This window comes from Myotis yumanensis, unplaced genomic scaffold (genome assembly GCF_028538775.1).
Source record: "Myotis yumanensis isolate MYYU_CA2020_CCGP unplaced genomic scaffold, mMyoYum1.0.hap1 SCAF_7, whole genome shotgun sequence".
Lineage (NCBI taxonomy): Eukaryota > Metazoa > Chordata > Mammalia > Chiroptera > Vespertilionidae > Myotis > Myotis yumanensis.
This window is the reverse complement of record NW_027223758.1, coordinates 66,038,441-66,057,910: the sequence shown is the minus strand read 5'-3', so window position 1 is coordinate 66,057,910 and position 19,470 is coordinate 66,038,441. Positions and strand designations below refer to the sequence as shown.

The 19,470-nt window shown below is 44.5% G+C and overlaps 1 protein-coding gene across 1 annotated transcript in view; it reads left to right on the top strand.

Annotated features, from left to right (window-relative positions):
- RUVBL1 (RuvB like AAA ATPase 1) overlaps positions 1–19,470 on the top strand; it is a 36,698-nt gene that overhangs the window by 10,698 nt on the left and 6,530 nt on the right. Inside the window, exons 4-8 of the mRNA XM_070421585.1 lie at positions 1,945–2,096; positions 5,696–5,785; positions 6,553–6,702; positions 8,898–8,961; positions 10,284–10,482. Coding sequence (XP_070277686.1) covers positions 1,945–2,096; positions 5,696–5,785; positions 6,553–6,702; positions 8,898–8,961; positions 10,284–10,482 — 655 coding nt within the window. The remainder of the gene's footprint in view (positions 1–1,944; positions 2,097–5,695; positions 5,786–6,552; positions 6,703–8,897; positions 8,962–10,283; positions 10,483–19,470) is intronic.

Here is a 19,470-nt window from a genome sequence, read left to right as displayed (position 1 = left end):
CGGACCCAATGTTAAGATAATGACCACATTTAAAAGTGGGAAGTAATTGACACCATTGGCAGTGTTGTTGTTTTTGCCATTGGGTATTCCCATATCAGAACAGAGGTGGCTCCATGGTGAGGACACCCAGATCATATCAGGGCTTCCTGCCATCAGAAGTAGTTTATGTCTCACATTTTGAGTAGAACAGAGTTCATTATTCTTTAGATGAGTGGTTCTCAGCTGTGGCTATACATTGGGATCATCTGGGGAGCTTTAAACTAATAATAATGGCAGGGTCCCAACCCCTGAGATTCGTAGGTAAGTGCTCTGAGTGTGGCCAGGGTATAAGGAATTGTAGAAGCTCGTCAGGTGATTCTAAAAGGTAAGAGCCATGACTGTAGATTCCAGCTAAGGCTTAGAGCAGTGTTTCCTAAACTTAAGCCATCAGTGTTGTTCCTTTACCAGGTCCCACTAATAGAATATTATTTATTTAAGTATTTTAAGGTGACTTGATAATTTTGTGCAGACATACAGAAAAGTACATGTATCATAGATATAGAGCTCAGTGGGTTATCATAAATTAACAACCCACCCAGTCAAGAAAAATAATATTGCCAATACCCTAAAGTATAGTTTGTGTCCTCCTCTATCTCCATCCTTTCTTTCCTTGTCAAATTAATGACTGCCTTGAATCTAACATTACAGTGTAGTTTTACGTGTTTTTAAACCTCGAATGCAATTTTGCAGTATATATTCTGCCACATTTGGCTTCTTTCCCACAAAGTTATGTTTGAGATTCATCCATGTTGTTGCATGTGGTCATAATTCTTTTTCATTGCGTTGTGATATTCTGTTGTATGAGTAAACCACAATTCAGTTGTCTCTTCCACTGTTTACAGACAGTGGATTTTTCTCAGGGTTTGGCAAGTAAGAACAATGCTTTTATGACTACTACTGGCTGTATCCTTTGGTGCACACGTGCACTCATGTCTAGTGAGTATAGGAGTTGAATTGCAGAATCATAGGATATTCAACTTTAAGAGATAATACCAGCCCTGACCAGTTTGGCTCAGCGGATAGAGCGTCGGCCTGCGGACTGAAGGGTCCCGGGTTCGATTCCACTCAAGGGCATGTTACCTGGGTTGCGAGCATATCCCCAGCAGGAGGCATGCAGGAGGCAGCTGATCGATGTTTCTCTCTCATCGATGTTTCTAACTATCCCTCTCTCTTCCTTTCTGTAAAAAATCAATAAAATATATATATTTTTAAAAAGAGATAATACCATGTTGTTGTTGTTGTTGTTGTTTTTAAATATATTTTATTGATTTTTTACAGAGAGGAAGGGAGAGGGATAGAGAGTTAGAAACATCGACGAGAGAGAAACATCGATCAGCTGCCTCCTGCACACTCCCTACTGGGGATGTGCCCGCAACCAAGGTACATGCCCTTGACCGGAATCGAACCTGGGACCCTTGAGTCCGCAGGCTGACGCTCTATCCACTGAGCCAAACCGGTTAGGGCTACCATGTTGTTCTTAAAGTATTTATACCAATTTACACTCCCAGTAGCAGTGTAACCTTCCTGTTGTTCTGCATCCTCACCAACTCTTGGTATTACCAGCCTTTAATTTTAGTGATTCTGGAGGTTATAGAGTAGTATTTCATTGTTGTCACCCCTTGAACATGTAGCAGATATCTGAAACAATTTTGAGAATTATAGCTTGTCTGTTTAGTTCTAGATTAGAATCGAGGAAGTCCCTCTGAAAGGCTGAAATACAGTTGTTTTTCTGCGTTCTGTTATATTTGTGTTTGTGGTGCTTTTCTACCCAGGAGTACACCCTTGAATGTACGTCAGTAAGGTTGACTAGTCAATTCTTGTGACATGGAAGTTTTGTGGCAATAGAAGTTGTTAGGGAGTAAGAAAATTCTGCTCTGACCAGAGTTCCTCTGCCATCTCTTCCAGGGCTGCGGATAAAGGAAACCAAGGAGGTTTATGAAGGTGAAGTCACAGAGCTAACTCCGTGTGAGACAGAGAACCCCATGGGAGGGTATGGTAAAACCATTAGTCATGTAATCATAGGACTCAAAACAGCCAAAGGAACCAAACAACTGAAAGTGAGTACATGTTTGTGGACTCTTTTTCTCTTGCCTTAGAATCTCTCAGCACTGTGTGGCCTTGGGCAAGTGGTATAACCTGTGTTCCAGTTCCCTTGTCTGTGCACTGTGGTGATGATTATCACAGGGCCATCTGAAGATGTCATGTATATAGAGCAGTAACAAGTATAGGGCCAGTACACAGGGGACTTAATAAAGATAGCTTTTTCTTATTTACTCTAAGGAAATTGTATATGTTGAAACATGAGCTGCGTGGCTGGTCGAGTATACCTTCTCCACCTATTTATGTTATGACCATTTGTCAGAGCCCTGGGCTACTCTCTGTACCTGGGCATTACTTTTTCAGTTACCGTGTTCATGCTTACAAAAAGCAATGGTATTAAGTAATTTGGTAAGAGTTGGAGAATGGATGATGAGTTGCCTTCAAGAGACCAAATACTGTAGGTATATGTCAGGACCTAGAAACCTGGGGTACTTCAGTGGTTGGTTCTGCTTAGGCCAGGGCTTCGTAGAGAAGCCATAGTGCTGGCACTGTGGGAGGCCCTAGAAGGCCCTCAGACCCCTATCCTATAAACCTTGAGGATGCTGGCAACAGGGGTGCCTGGTGGGAAGAGCAAGGATTTTGGAGTTAGTCTGAAAGGGAATTTTGGCTCTGCTGCTGATAATGGTATGACCTTTGGGAAGTGACTTTATCTGTTAAATGGGAATAAAAAATTGCCTATCTCACGGAGTTCTTTTAAGGATAAAAGTTGTAGCTTTGGATGTGGCACTTAGTTACCTAAGAAGTGGTAGCTTTTGATGTTATTGTCAGAGCTTTCAGTTAGAGAAATGGAGCAATTTAGATTGTAGGCTTTGCTTTATTATTATTATTATTATTATTATTATTATTATTTTGTTGTTGTTAATCCTCACCTGAGGATATTTTTTCCATTGATTTTTAGAGAGAGTGAAAAGGAGGGATGGGGGGAGAGGAGAGAGAAACATCGATGTGAGAAAGACACATTGATTGGTTGCCTCCCGCATGCGCCCCAACCAGGGCCAGAGATTGAACCTGCAACCCAGGTATGTGCCCTTGACTGGGAATCAAACCCTCAACCAACTCTTTGGTGCGTAGGCCAATGCTCTAACCACTAAGCAATGCTGGCCAGAGTGGCTTGCTTTATTAATAATAATAATATAACATTATCATCATAGCTCTTACTTATTGTATGTACCGGGCCCTGTGCTACATGCTCCAACAAATATTTATTAACACTTGGAGTGGGGGAAACGAGTTAAGTCGGCTCGCGTGAATTGCGCGTACTCCGCGGGAGCCGTCTTAACTCGGTTCATATAGATTTGCGGTGGAGTGCGGGAAACGTGTAAACTCGGGCCGATTGTAACTGCGTATTACCAAATATTTGTTTGTTTGCCGTTCACAAAGATACCTACCTGCGTATGCGAACCGTTTCATACCCATTGGGGTAATAGGTATCATAAAAATCCCTGATTTTGCGCGGGAAACCTAAATAATTGCCCGCGCCATCTTATATTTTGGCGGGAAATTCACCCCACACCGGAGTGTTAATATTTATGATGTGTGTATTTGTTTGTATAATTTCCCACCGATAAAGGAACTGAGTCTCATAAAGAGGTTAAGCGGTTATCTTAGGATCATACAACTAGTTAAGTGGTAGAGTACCCTCCAACCTACTATGTGACCTTTTGAAATCAGTTGAGCTCTCTGGGCCTTCATTTTCCCATCTGCAGTAGATAGATCTACTGCAGTAGATTGATCACAATTTGCAGTATAATTTCTCCATCTTTGTTCCTGTCTGTGATTTCATGGTTCTTTGATTCTGTGAGGTGGTTTCTTGGTCACTGCTTTATGGAGATCATAAAAATGTCTCTTCTTCAAAGAGCCATTTTTCTTTTTCCTAACAGGGTTTCCATCTTAGGGGCATGCCTCTGCAAATAATCTCTTTTAAACCTGCCCTTCATCTCTCCCATTCTGTATTAATTAGATTTCTTAGTAGGACCTGCCACCTTGCAATAATTACATCTTCAGTCAATTCATTTGGGAAATTAACCAATATAAAAATGCTTAAGGCAAAAAAGTAGTGTGTGCTCTTCAATGTATGATAGATAAAATAAGGCATGCAACTTAGATTTCAGCTATCCATAAGGCTGCTTTGCACAGTTTCCTTAAGAAAATGACATAGAGGAGAGGTGAAATTTTTCTTCTAAAATGAGTACTTCCAGCTACTTTGAGTGTAAGGTATTTGGTTAGATGGAGCTTAAATACTCATGGATATTTAAGTGTGAAGGAGAATACCATACTTGCAATCAGTATCGAGTGCTTCCCTCATCCCAAGCCCAGTGTCAGAGGCCGACCAACCACTGTCCCTCCTGCCCATGGCAGTGCTCCAGGAGGCCATCAGGCCCCACCCAGCCAGAGAGACAGAGCTTTGTTTTTGTGGTTACCATTTGCAGGAGCTTTATTGAGATATGGTTTCAAATAAACTCACCCATCTTAAATGTACAACTCAAGGAATTTAGGTCTATTTACAGAGTTGTACAACCATTACAACCAACCAGTTTTAGACCATTTTCATCACCCCAAGAAACCTCATGCCCGGTTACAATAGCTTCCCATTCTCACCCACAGCCCCTGGCAACTACCAATCTACGTTCTGTTTCTATATACTATTTGCCTTTTCTGAACATTTCGTACTAATGGAATCATACAATATGTATTCTTTTGTGTCTGGGTTCTTTTGAATCCCGGGTTTTTACTCTTTAATATTATTTGAGACAAAGCCCAAGTGTTTTTCACATTATAAAATGAAGTTTAATTGAGAGAAACTTATTTCTAAATGCTAACTCCTTACAAAAGTTGCTGTCCTAGAATATTGATCATCAGGGGTAGCCTGAATCTGGACGATCTGGAGAAAAGCAGCAGTTCCCCAAATATGCTACTTTCCTGGAGATATAAACAGGCAGGCAAGTAGGGAGCAAAAACTGGGATTTCAATCAAAAGGCTTGGGAAAGATCCTGGTTTATGTTTCCCTTTGAATTTTAAACATCTGTGATCACATCTGGGTGCTGTTATATAGCTGAAGAAACTGATAGCCTTGTCCAAAGTCGTAGGCCCACAAAATGCTACTTACAGAAAGAAAGCTTTAGTTGCAGAAGGTTCTATCAGTACCCAAGGTGAGAGGAATGTGAAGGATTGAACCTGCGACAGCAATCTTTAAAGGAGTTCCTACTCCCAGGAATAGTGTAGGCCACCTAAAAGTAGTCAGAGCCATATTTGCCAGTCTGCAACTTTAGGAGTAAAGGGGAAAAGGAGACTAGGTTTCCCTTATGTCCCTCTCTGCCTGGAACACAGGTACACTCACTCTTGCTTTCTCTCTATGACACTCAAACCCTCAGAGCCAGCCTCACACATTCTAATACACACACATATGCACACATACACATACACACAAATACACTTTCTCCATACAGTCATTAGCTACCTCAAATCCCTTATGGAAAGATATCTTACAGTTTGTCAGAAATAAATATAATATGTATTACAGTTCTCTGATTCACATATTTTTTTTTTTTATTTTAAGCTGGACCCCAGCATTTTTGAAAGTTTGCAGAAAGAGCGAGTAGAGGCTGGAGATGTGATTTACATTGAAGCCAACAGTGGAGCCGTGAAGGTAATGCATGATTTGTCTGCCATGAGGAGGCCTGGGTGACCAGGAAGTTGCTTTTTTTGGGGATGGGGATGGAGTGTCTGGTGCGATGCTGACAGAAGGTCAGCAGTTGCCCCTTTGTGTTTAATAAAGTTTGCTTTCCCTTTATCTTCATTCTAAAAAGTCTGTTAGAAAAATACTAAAACCTGTTTAAAGGGGGCATACAGGATGAGAAAGCAAAACAACTGTAGTCATTTTTAAATTGAAATGTGCAGTGTATTTAATCTTCCTTTTATCTCTTTGGTATTTTCTTCTCAAGATATATGTGTGTGGAAAGGAATGCTGCATTAGTTGGCATTCCTTTTATATCTGATTTTCAGTGTCCTGTACAGTGTTCCTCACTGTTTAATGGATGCGCATAATACTTCATATCATACAATAAATCACCCACCTACAAAAGAGTCTGAACAACTCCCTCCGGCTCCAGTTAATCTGTTGGATTTGCCCTTTATCGGGAATTGCATACAGTTAAAAGAGAGGAGGAAAAATATTCTTGGAGAAAGTATCAGGTGTTTTTCAACTGGGTTTTTGGAGCCCAGCGATGAGCAGATAGCTTCCTTCTCTTGGCAGCAGAAGAGTGGGGGATGCTTGGAGTTGGTCGAGTATGAGTTAGTCGAGTATGCTGTCAGGCCCACACTTGGGAACTGAGACTTTATCTCACTTAGCAGTGTGCCATTTGGGGACTTGGCAGTGAAAACTCACCAGGCACTCAGGTTTCTCTCCCTTTGCAGAGGCAGGGCAGGTGTGATACCTATGCCACAGAATTCGACCTTGAAGCTGAAGAGTATGTCCCCTTGCCAAAGGGGGATGTGCACAAGAAGAAAGAAATCATCCAGGATGTGACCTTGCATGACTTGGACGTGGCTAACGCCCGGCCCCAGGTAACTGCCTGTACCCGGGCATGAACTGGCACACAAGCCCTTTCGCATGTGCACAGAAGCTCTGCGAGTGAATTGTCAGTCTTGCTGCTGCCCTTTCTTAGGGAAACAAGTCCTTTTGTGTCTGTAATGTTTAGCAGTGAACAGCGACATGAGCCTTTGTTCCAATTCAAATGCTCTAGTCACAGATGATTTCACATGCATTGTTCCTTCTCCCAGCCAGGCCTCTGGCCCTGAGTATACAGCTTCTGTGGCTTCTCTCCAGCAGCGGCTCACACCTGGGATTCTCTGGGTGTTAATGGTGGGGGAACAGGAGTGTTCTTGAAGCCCTTTGCAGGAGTTTAGAAAGCCTGACAAGGCTGTGTCTTTCCCCCTGCTTAGCAAAATCCACAGTTTTATAGCTTTGGATGGGATCTGTATGTGCTGCTCATGCTGAGTAGAAGATGGATACTTTGTGGGAAAATACAGTATGACTTTATGACAGCTCTGGGAAATGTGCAATTTTAAAATCCCAACTCTTTCCTGCTGGTAGTCTTTCAGTTTGCTTTCTTCATCCCAAGAGAGGCCACCTCTTCCCTAGCAGGGGATAGGCTTTTGAAATTGAAATTGGATCCTTGGGTGTTTTGTCCCTTGGAGCCTTGGCCAAGAGATTGCTGAAGAATCACATTGTGGACCAACAGGTTCGCTCTGCTTGTGGAATGGCTGTCCCCAAACTGACCTCCTAGGAGCTTTTGACTTGGAGAGAGTGCAGGGCTGAGAATTGCAAGTCAGGGTTTGTGTTGCTGTGATGCTAATGAGCTTGGCTAATTAGTCACTTTGGGTCTCCAGGTTTTCTGTGACTTAGGACTCTGATTTTGAGTTTCTTCCTCTGTGAAAAGGGTATAATAGTTCCTGCCTGCAGGGCTGTTTTAAGGATCAAATGTTGTAAGTCCTCAGGAAACATTTGCTACCGTTTTGTTTTTTTAATATATTTCTTTATTGATTTCAGAGAGGAAGGGAGAAGGAGAGAGAGATAGAAACATCAATGATGAGAGAGAATCATTGACCGGCTGCCTCCTGCACAACCCCTACTGGGGATCGAGCCCGCAACCTAGGCATGTGCCCTTGGCCGGAATCGAACCTGGGACCCTTCAGTCCACAGGCTGATGCTCTATCCACTGAGCCAAGCCGGCTAGGGCCATTTGCTACCTTTTACTAGTGAACACTTAGTGAGTGCCTCTGTGTACCAGGGTCTGGTAACCAACAGGTTATCATGAATTGCTGGGTAAATGACAAAACAGCAGCTTCTTGCTGACTGCACCCCAAGGAGCTAGTGGGGAGGGTTCAGGCAGGGGGTGAGCCTATTAGGAGCCAGCGATTATGCAGGGATGGGCTCATGGACTCTGAGCAGCTCCAGGTTAGGACTAGGTTAATGTGACTGTGTCTCTGAGTTTAATGAAAGGAAATACAGCAACATAATTAAGTACACCTTATACCTACTTGAACAGTGTCCCCAAGGGAGCTAGAGCACCAGGAGCGGGTCAGACACCCCCCAGAGGACCTTTGACCTGAACTTTAATGGATAACTGGGAGCTTCCCAGGAAAGAGAATGTGGTTCCTGGCAGATAGACTAGAAAACAAAAGCATCTGTATCATAAAAGCCCTGTGGTCGACACGCTGTAACACCGTCCTAACCAAACGAGCAGTAGCTCTCGCAGCGGGCAGGGTGAGCTACTAGCAGTGGAGAGCTATGAGCAGCGGAGGGCGGGGCAGCGAGCTTAGAGCTGCGATGGCGGGGCGGCCAGCTGAGGCAAGCGGAAGCGAGCTACTCTCGCACAATTTAGTGCGTGCTGGGCCTCTAGTTGAGTCATAAAAGAACTTGGGTGTTTGGGGAACGGTTAGGAGTCCTATGTGGCTAATCAAGGGGTATGGGATTGGAAAATGATAGGACTGGAGATGGAGGTTGGGCCAGGCCCCACAGAGCTTGTACTTCCCATGAAGGGATTTAATTTTATTCTTACAGGTCAGGGGGAACCCCTTAAGATTTCCTGTTTTAGAAGCTTCTTAAGCTTTCCACTGGAGCTGTTCAGGATCTGTACACCTCAGGACCCTGTCAAGTTGACATTGGGAACGGGTGGGATGAGGGATTGGGGATGGGTGCGGCTTTTGCAGCTGCCTTAGGAAGAAGGACTGATTCTGTTAAGTCTTCTCTTACACAGGGAGGACAAGACATCCTGTCTATGATGGGCCAGTTAATGAAGCCAAAGAAGACAGAAATCACAGGTAAGAGCAACAGCAAGGCCTGTGAGCCAGAAGCAGAGCTGGAGGGCCCTGGATTCTGATATCCTTCTTGTGTGAGGCTCTGTGAGTGACTCTTCCCAAAACTGAGGAAGAGCCTGACTCCATGCTAATAGTCTGTGGCTGATTTAGAGAGCCAAAAGCATACCGTGTGCCCTCTGGCCCTGCTTGCTAGCACACCCTCTTAACTGCATTCAGTATCCTTGCATTCATCTTTGGAGATGGAAACTGTCACAGATTCTGGTCTGTTGAGGTTCCAGAAATGTGGATTGTGTCACCCCAGCTCTGTAGGGTAGCTCCGACCAGAGCACACCTGAGCACAGCAAGCTCTGCTGTCTGGGTGCCAGGGGTCCCCGTTCCACCCGCTCAGCCTCCTGAGCACTTCCCAGAGCTTGGTAGGAATGTTGCTGGTCCCTTGTGGACTTTTAGTTTCCCTTGCTTCTCTTCCCAACGGGTACGTCTCTTCACTTATTTTACCCCCTATAGCTTTGTCACTGTAAAGTGTTAAACATTAAAGCATCTTATTTTCTTTAACATTTTAGCCAGTGGAGTGATCTGAGGCCTTTCTGTTAGACTTACCAAGAGCAGTTTCTGTATTTTAACATGATTTTGACCATGCCTGCGTCATGGCTTTGGTGGGAAATGCTGTATCAAATCTTCATGTTCTGTTTATGAGTAGCTCTCTCCAGATGATAGCACAGGATCTGGTTTGGAAAATGAGAACTGACTTTAGATGGGTTCTTTAACTTTTGAGAGACTCATCCATCTTGGAACTCTGAGATTGGACCTTTTCTCAGAACCTTTCACTCCTCTCAGGTTTCCTTCCCGAGAGGATTCTACACATGCTTTCTATTCATTTCTTTGTCCAGCCACTTGAATGAAAGTTAATTAACCTAAGCTTTGTCATACAGGGCCAAAAGAAAGGGTCATTTACCAGTGCAGAACAGGATAATTTGCATATGGAAACTCATATCATCCAGGGCTCCCAAACTCCAGGATCTATGGGATCAGGCAGGGAGCTAAGTTTGGGTGGGTGTGAGTAATAAGGTCTGGTGGGGAGAGTGACTTAAAGCACATCTTTAGGGGAAGCTGCCTATTTTGTGACTTCTAGTGTGATTATTCCTACTTTCAGATGATAAAACCAAAGCCTGGAATAGGGACATAACTTGCCTGGGATCACATAGCGAACAGCAAAACCAGGATCCAAACTTGGGTTTGGGTTGAATTCAGGTGTGGGGAGAAGAGAAAAGGTGACAGTTTTCCCCACCTGGTACTGACCTTGCATGTCTACCCTTGCTGTCTCCTAGACAAACTTCGGGGGGAGATTAACAAGGTGGTGAACAAGTACATTGATCAGGGCATTGCCGAGCTGGTTCCAGGTGTGCTCTTTGTTGATGAGGTCCACATGCTGGACATCGAGTGCTTCACCTACCTGCACCGGGCCCTGGAGTCTTCTATCGCCCCCATCGTCATCTTTGCATCTAACCGAGGCAACTGTGTGATCAGGTAGGGGGCTGTCTGCCAGCCATGAGTGTTGTCCACCTTCCATCTGGGTTAACTTGTTCCTCTGGGATCACTTTAAACATTATTACATCATGAGTTGGGCTGGGGATGAGGGAGCTCATGTTCATTTTGAGAGAAACATGCCAAAGTGGCTTGCCTTCAAAGGTAGTTCATGTGTCAGCCTCAATCTGTCATGGTCACCAAAGCCAACAGTCACCCTGTTACTGAATATGAGGGCCTCCTATGGGATGTCTGGGGTTAGTGTGGTATGATTTGGTCATTCAGTTAGAGTGGGCAAAGATCAGATTAGACAGGGTGGTCTTGGATGATATTATATATGTTAACTTCTATCCTTACTCTAGCTCTGGGAGTAAGTATTCTTGGCTTCATTTTTCAGATGAGAAAACAGAATGGCAGCTTAACTTGCTTGTGGTCATAAAGATAGAATGAGAACCCAGGTCTTTCTCATAGTGAAACCAGTAACAAAACCAGAATTTTCTCTCTACTCCAGAACTTTTTGGAGCCACACTGGTGCCTTTCCTTACCCCTATTCCTATAATTCTGCCTTTGAAAAGGGGAGGTGTTAACACCTGGAAGGCAAATGCTCATATGATGCTTACCCTGCCAAGATGGGCCCAGAGCTGGAACAGGGACTTGTTTGATAAACTATTTTCTCCTGAGTATTCTGTAGGCCTGTGAGCCCCAGAGGACACACTTCTTCCCAGCTCATAAGCCTAAATGTCAGTATCCCATACTTGGTACTTTTTTTGCTGTTTTGGTTTTCTGTCCTCCTGTTTGAAAGTTGAGGCCTGCTAGTGGCATGAAGGGGATGGTGAGGAGCCCCTTTTTAAGTCCAGCAGAATAGTGAGAGCAACAGAGCCTTGGAGGCTCCGTGCTCCTGGCAGCAAGGGTGCTAGGAATCCTGAAAGAGACCTGAAGGCCCATGAGTATTAGCGCAGAGCTGGAGCCGCACTATGTTAGGAATCCAGATTGCTGATTCACCTGGAGTTGGCTCCTGAGTGGCAGTGGGTCATGTGCAGTTTAGCTGGCTCTTGATGGAGCAGCTTTGTCTCCTCCATTGAAGTTGTCCAGAAGCTGTGATGTTGGCACTGGGTTAGGACCCCCTTAGGTTCCCTCTCAGTTGACTAGGAATTAGAACGTGTGTTTATGATTCAAGTTTATATAGTAACTAGTGGCCCGGTGCACAAAATTCATGCACCAGTTGGGGGGGCGGGGAGGGGGGTTCCCTCAGCCCAGCCTGCACCCTCTCCAATAGGGGACCTCTTGGGGGATGTCTGACTGCCGGTTTAGGCCCCCTGTGGGATCGGGCCTAACACGGCAGTCAGACATCCCTCTCACAATCTGGAACCACTGGCTCCTAACCGCTCACCTGCCTGCCTGCCTGATTGCCCCTAACTGCTCTCCCCTGCCTGTCTGATCGCTCCTAACTGCCTCTGCCTGCCTGATCACCCCTAACTGCCCTCCCCTGCTGGCCTGATTGTCCCTAACCCCCTGCCGGCCGGATCTCACCCCCAACTGCCCCCCCCCTACTGGCCTGATCGCCCCTAACTGCCTCTGCCTCAACCCCCACCACCATGGCTTTGTCTAGAAGGAAGTTGGACGTCCAGAAGATGGCCGGTCAACCCGGTGTAATTAGCATATTACCCTTTTATTAGTATAGATATCTTGTAGTCACTTTGAATCCCTGAAATATGCTGTCTGGACAGCATCGTTGTCCCAGGTTTTTTCTGCCATCTTGGAGAGAAGGTAGCTTGTACAGGTCCAGGACAGCTGTTGGTGAGAGGAGCCTGGCTACCTAGGCAGCTTCTGGAAACCAGATATGTGGTCTGGTGTCCATTGAGCCTGGTGTCCCTGCCACACAGATCCTGCAGATTTACTGCACTTGCCGTGGCTACAGTGAGACAGCTGGTGAAAGGGCTCAGCCTGGACAGATGGCACCCCCTGCAGAACTCTGCTAACAGGCTTCCTTCCCTCACAGTGGATAACCCAGCCCAGTAGAGCCTGGTAGCTTCTGGCAGGAGCAAGATCTCTTGGACTTAGAGTATCTCTTTCAGTCCTGTCCCATCCAGGAAAAAGGTGCATAGGAAGGTGGCTTTGATCTCAGAACTTCCCAGTAGGGACAGAGCTCTGGTCAGTCTGCAGCCTGGGAGACATGGCCCAACCTTGTCCTGACTGATTTGATCAAGGGCTCCTTGAGGCTGTGGCTGCTCACTGCTGTCAGACTGCAATCATCCAAGTGGAGGGAAAATGTTCAGAGTGTGGGTCTTGTGCAGGCCACTGAGGTAACCAAAATTGGGGTGTGTGCTCTACAAGAGGATTTTAATGCCAAGCACTAGTGGGAAATTTGTTTAGTGATGATGATAATGTCAAAATATCAATAAAAAAATATCCAACATGTATAAGGAGCTCTTTCTGTGTACCAGGCACACTGCTGCTCTCACCTCCGCTTAGTGAGGAAGGGACTGCTGTTCTCGTTCAGATGAGGACACCGAGGTTGCACCAGGAGGGGCACTTGGCTAGGGTCACACAGCTCAGAAGCACAGCTGGGAATTGACCGGAGCATTGTGCTTCAGAGCCATGCTCTGAGATGTGAGATGTGAAATGATGGAATTTCTGGAATATATGTATAGTTTTGGCCTCATCTGACTTGCCGCCCATCAGACTCTACCCCTGGAGGTAGAGTTTGAGCTTCCTTGCCTTCAGACCCATATCTGACCTTTAGAGCCCAGCCCTAAAGGAAAGGGAGAGGAAAGGAAACTCACAGTAATTGAGGGCTTCCTCTGTGCCAGAAACTGTCCAGAGTAATCCACACAGGCCTTCTCTTGTAATCTCAAGGCACCCTGACCACCCTACCTCCAGATTCACACGGGAGGTGAACTGCGAGGACCATCTGACTCCAAAGTCCATGCCATTCCTGCTTCCCTGCACTGCTTTCCGTAGTTGCCCGGTCAGTGAGTGAGGAGGGTTGAGTTTTGATGTTGTTTGGTGGTGTGGGGAGCGTCTGTACCTGATGGAGAGGTGTGGCTGTGAAAGTGCAGACAACTACTAAATCCTCTGGGTCACCTCTCCTTGTACATAGTGGGAGTCATTCCTGGAGGAGCACATGGCCCTGGGCTTCTTCCATGGGCGCCTCCCTCTCCCATGGGAAGAGATAACATTCACAGACACAGTGGGAGGTGAAGCTGCACTGGCTCCACTCCTTTTACCTTGAGAAGTCTTTTCCCTTTCAGGCTGCAGGATCCTCAGGTGTAAAGGAGCCTGGCCTGATCCCAGCTCTAACACTTGGGAGGCCTTCTTTTCCTGTGGAGAATAGCTCCCTGGGATCAAGTAGTCTTTGTGGGAGTTTTTCTTCACAAGCCACTGTTGCATTAAAGCATGGAGACTTAAGAAACAATCAGGTCGGAATTTAGTGTACCCCTGTGGCAGAACACCCCAAGTGGCACTTTCGTTAAAAACCAGCTTTGTCCTGGCCTTGTGGCTCGGTTGGAATATTGTCCTGATGCATCAAGTAAATAAGTGGAACAATAAATTGATCTCTCTCTCTCTCTCAACCTCTCAACAATAAATAAAAATAGAACAGCTTTGTGGAGATGTAATTCACACATAATACAATTCACCCAGTTAAAATGTAAAATTCAGGGTTGTTTTTTTTAACATATTCACAAAGTTGTGTAATCATCACCATAGTCTATTTTAGAATGTTTTCATCACCCACAAAATAAATGCTATACCTATCAACAGCTACCCTGCCACTTCCACCCATACTCCTCCCTGCCACACACACCTATTTTTTCCATAGCTCTTCGCAACCATTAACCTACTTTCTGTCTCTATGCATTTAATGCCTTTTCGGGACATCTATATATATAAAAGCCCAAGTGACCATTACGACCCGTCCCTATGACACACACTGCCACCCTCTTGCGTCAGGCCAACCTCCCACAATCCCTCCCCCCGGCCGGCCAGCCCCGATTGGCCCTGATTGGGACTGGGCGAGATGGCCTCGATTGGCCCCGATCGCCGGCCAGACCAAGGGACTCCACCCATGCACTAATTCATGCACCAGGCTTCTATTTTCATATAAATGGTACCATACAATCTTGTGTGTTTTTTATGTCTGGCTTTTTCCACTTAATGTAATGTCAAGGTTCACCCATGTTATGGCATGCATCAGTACTTACTTGTTTTTAAGACTGACTAAATAGTATTTTAAAATATGGAAAATTTAGTAGCCCATTTTTCTATTCATCATTTGATGGGCTTTGGGATACATACCTGGGAGTGGAATTGCTGCATCAAATGGTATCTCTACTTAACCTTGCAAGGAATTGCCAGACTGTTTTCCACAGTGACTTCGTCACTCTCATCAGCAGTGTGTGAGGGTTCCAATTTCTCCACATCCTCAACAATTGTTATTATTGTCTGTCTTTTTTATTCTAGCCATCTAGTGGGTATGAAGTGGTATTGATTTGCATTTCCCTGATGGCTAGTGATGTTGAACATCTTTTCATGTGCCTGTTGGCCATTTGTATATCTTTGTGGGAAAATTATCTGTTTATGATCCTTTGCCCATTTTTTTATGAAGGTTATATTTTTTTATTGTTTTTATTCTTTATGTATTCTGGATACTAGTCCCTTACCAAATATATTATTTACAAATATTTTTCTCACATTCTGTTGGTTGTCTTTTTTGTTGTTGTTAAGCCTCACCTGAGGATAGTTTTTTCATCGATTTTTAGAGAGAGTGGAAGGGAAGAGGAGAGACAGAGAGAGAGAGAAACATTGATGTAAGAGAGACACATTGATTGATTGCCTCCCATATGAACCCCCACCATGGCCAGGGATGGAGCCTGCAACTGAGGTATGTGCCCTTGACCAGAATTGAACCCGGGACCCTTCAGTCCGCAGGGCAACGCTCTATCCACTGAGCCAAAATAGCTAGGGCTCAATGTCTTCTAGATTATGTCTTTGTTTTGACACAAGTTTTAAATTTTGATGTCCAATTGATCTGTTTTTTTCTTTTGTTGCCTGTGTTTTAGTCTCATGTCTAAGAAAACCATCCTGTATCCTATATAATAAAAGCCTAATATGCTAAGTGTCCGGTCAACTGGTCGGTCGTTCAACCAATCAAAGCGTAATATGCTAATCGCTCAGTATTATGTGCACTGACCACCAGGGGTAGACAGTCGACCATTCGCTATGATGTGCATTGACCACCAGGGGGTAGATGCTCCGACTGGTAGATTAGCTTGCTGCTGGGGTCTGGCTGATTGGGATTGAGCAGGACAGGCCAGACATGCCCTGGAGCCCTCCTGCAGTCCCTCCCTGGCTGGCCAGCCTCCTGTGTCCCTCCCCGGCCCTGATCGTTCACCACCTGGCCTGCGCCCTCTCGCAATCCGGGACCTCTCGGGGGATGTCAAAGAGCCGGTTTCAGCCCTATCCCGCAGGCCAGGCCTAGGGACCTCACTGGTGCACGAATTCGTGCACTGGGCCTCTAGTTTATACATAATCCAAGGTCACAAAGATTTATACTCTATGATTTCTTAGTAAGAGTTTTCTAATGTAGCTTTGACATTTAAGTTTCTGATCACTTAGAGTTAATTTTTGTGTGTGGCATAAGGAATAGGTCTGTCCAACTTCATTCTTTTGCATGTGGATACCCAGTTGTCCCAGGGCCATTTATTGAAAAGACTATTCTTACTTTATTGAATTGTCTTGTCAGCCTCATCAAAAAATCAAATGGCTTTCTCTTAGGGCTCAGTGGACTTATGGGAGTTACCCTTCATCTTACCCAGAGAAGTATTCTTTACTGTGCTTCCTGTCATCATAGAAGCTTTAAGCTTTGTGTTATCTGTGTCCCTGCAGTTACAAGGTTATATAAACAACCATCAGGCAGTGATTCAGAGCCAGGGAAATTTTTTTATTTGTCTTGCCTGGAGGTGCTGCTGGCATCTAGTGGGTAGAGCAATGATGGCGAACCTTTTGAGCTCGGCGTGTCACCATTTTGAAAAACCCTAACTTAATTCTGGTGCCGTGTCACATATAGAAGTTTTTTGATATTTGCAACCATAGTAAAACAAAGACTTATATTTTTGATATTTATTTTATATATTTAAATGGGAGTCATCACTAGGGTAGACGCTAGGGGGCACTGCTGAGCATCCTACAATGCACAGGATAGTCCTCTACAAAAAAATTATTTGGTCCAAAATGTCAAAATGTGACAGTTGAGGAACCCTTGCGTTATAATTTTTGCACCCATATAAGTGTGTCTATAGGATAATTTTTTAAAAATATATTTTATTGATTTTTTACAGAGAGGAAGGGAGAGGAGGTATAGAGAGTTAGAAACATCTATGAGAGAGAAACATCGATCAGCTGCCTCCTGCACACCCCACTGGGGATGTGCCCGCAACCAAGGTACATGCCCTTGACCAGAATCGAACCCGGGACCCTTCAGTCCGCAGGCCGACGCTCCATCCACTGAGCCAAACCGGTTAGGGCTATAGGAAAATTTTTTAGATGCACAATTCCTTGTTCCTACAGATATACCATATTGGATTCCAAGGAGAATTCCGTCTGTGGCCTCACACCCATCTGGAAGAGGCACACCATTGACATAGTTTGAATAGTTGTTGAATGGCATAATGATGAAATCAGTATTAGGCTGAGGCCAGAGTCAGTAATGAACTTCCAGGTACAAGAATAAATCTGCACTTTCAGCCAAAATATAATTATTACTGCAGTTTGTTGTTATCAATTTTATAATGTAATATGGCTATTATGGCTACCCTGTCAAACAATGATTGCTCCACACTGAGAGCTCCTCCTGGAGTTGCTGCAGACTGAAGAGTCCCAGGTTCAATTCCGGTCAAGGGCACATGCCCAAGTTGCAGGCTCGATCCCCCGTAGAGGGTGTGCAGGAAGCAGCCGATCAACGATTTCCATCATTGATGTTTCTATCTCTCTCTCCCTCTTCCTTCCTCTCTGAAATCAATAAAAATATTTTTTAAAAGCAGTAATAATAATAATATTTGTATTTGCTATTCTATTTCCCCATTCATTTTGAAAGGTCTTAACTATAATAATAAAAGTGTAATATGCTAATTAGATCACACATCCTTCTGGATGACCTTCTGGATGAAGCCAGGGCTGTGAAGGAAGCCCGGGTCCCGGGTGCCTACTGGTGGCCAGAGGGAAGCCCGGGTCCCAGGTGCCAGAGGGAAGCCAGTGCTGGCAGCTGGGAGAAGGAAGGCCTACTCTTGCACAAATTCCGTACATCAGGCCTTTAGTTTTTTTATATTTAACAGTTGTTCATTAATATGGCATTTTATTCTTTTTTGGATTGTTTTTATTGTAGTAAAATGTATATAACATGGAGTTTGCCATTTAGGTATACAACTCAGTGGTATTAATTATATTCAGTGTTTTACAACCATTACCACCATCCATCTCCAAAGCTTCTCCATCACCCCAGACAGAAACTCTGTACCCCTTAAGTAGTAATTCCCATTTCCCCCTTACCCCATCCCTAGTAACCTTTATTCTACTGTATTTACGAATTGCCTTTTTTAGATATTTTCTATAAATGGAATCATGCAATATTTGCCCCTTTATAATTAGCTTCTTTGACTTAGCATAATGTTTTCAAGGTCCATGCTGTTGTATACCAAAACAGCATTTATTCTTGCAGTAATAAATATACATTACACTCTAACTGACCACATAGAATTTCAACAGATTTTTTTTTACTGAAGTTTTATTTCTACAATGATTACTTATATTAGAATCATTGTATCAAGTATTCTGATATTTGTCGTAAGTGTTTCCCTCCACGTCCTGCGTGGTTCAGGGTTCGGGTCTGGAAGTGGAGCCGCACACAAATGAAATAGAAAAGACACAAGATAATTTGGGAATATGGGGGACCAGGCGAGCAAGTCCAACTCAAGAGGAAGGACTTCCACTGTGCTCAGGCCTCACCAAGCTTTTATAGTGAGAGGTAAACAAGGTAGTGGTTACCATAGTTACACAGTTCTTGTGAGTTTCACTTGTTTTGACCATGGTTACACTTCCTGCACTTCCTCATCCCATTAGCTTCCCAGATAAGATCTAGGGAGTGTTATAAGATCAAGCTTAATTATGCTAAGAGGACTGTGCCCTTTAAGGTAGGACTTGTTTGTGACTTTGCCAGCAGGTCAGTCCGAGGCTTAACCCTATATCAGTTTCCTACAGTTATTAACCATTAAATTCAGATGACCTATTCTTGTTCTTTGTTATATTGATAAGTTATGACCGTAGACTTTAATCTGGCACCAGATATGGTGCAGAGGTAGACCTGCTGTTGTGACTCTCAAAGATTGAGGCTTCCAGACACTGTGGCTGAAGCCTGGCCCCGTGGGCTGCCAGGTCTGCCCAACACGCTTCCTGCCAGGTAGACAGCTGGTACCTGAAGGCCTGGTGGGTTTAACAGGGCTCCTCTCCTGGACTGTTCTTCCTATGGCTTGGTTAAGAATCCGAAGGTGCCGAAACCGGTTTGGCTCAGTGGATAGAGCGTCAGCCTGCGGACTGAGAGGTCCCGGGTTCGATTCCGGTCAAGGGCATGTGCCTGGGTTGCGGGCACATCCCCGGTGGGGGATGTGCAAGAGGCAGCTGATCAATGTTTCTAACTCTCTCTCTCTCTCCCTTCCTCTCTGTGAAAAATCAATAAAATATATTAAAAAAAAAAAATCCGAAGGAAAATAGGAAAAGGGCATGACTGGACAGTTCCCCAAAAGAAATAAAATAACTAGTGCATATAAGGGAAAGCATTCAAATGAATAAAGGAAATGCAAATTCAAACAAGGTATTACCCTTCTATTTTCTAAACCATTTGCTGTCAAAGCAGCAAAATATTTAAAAAATTAGAATACCTAGTGTTGGCTATAATGCAATGAGATCAGATCACTGTGTAGCTTTGTAAATTAGGACATT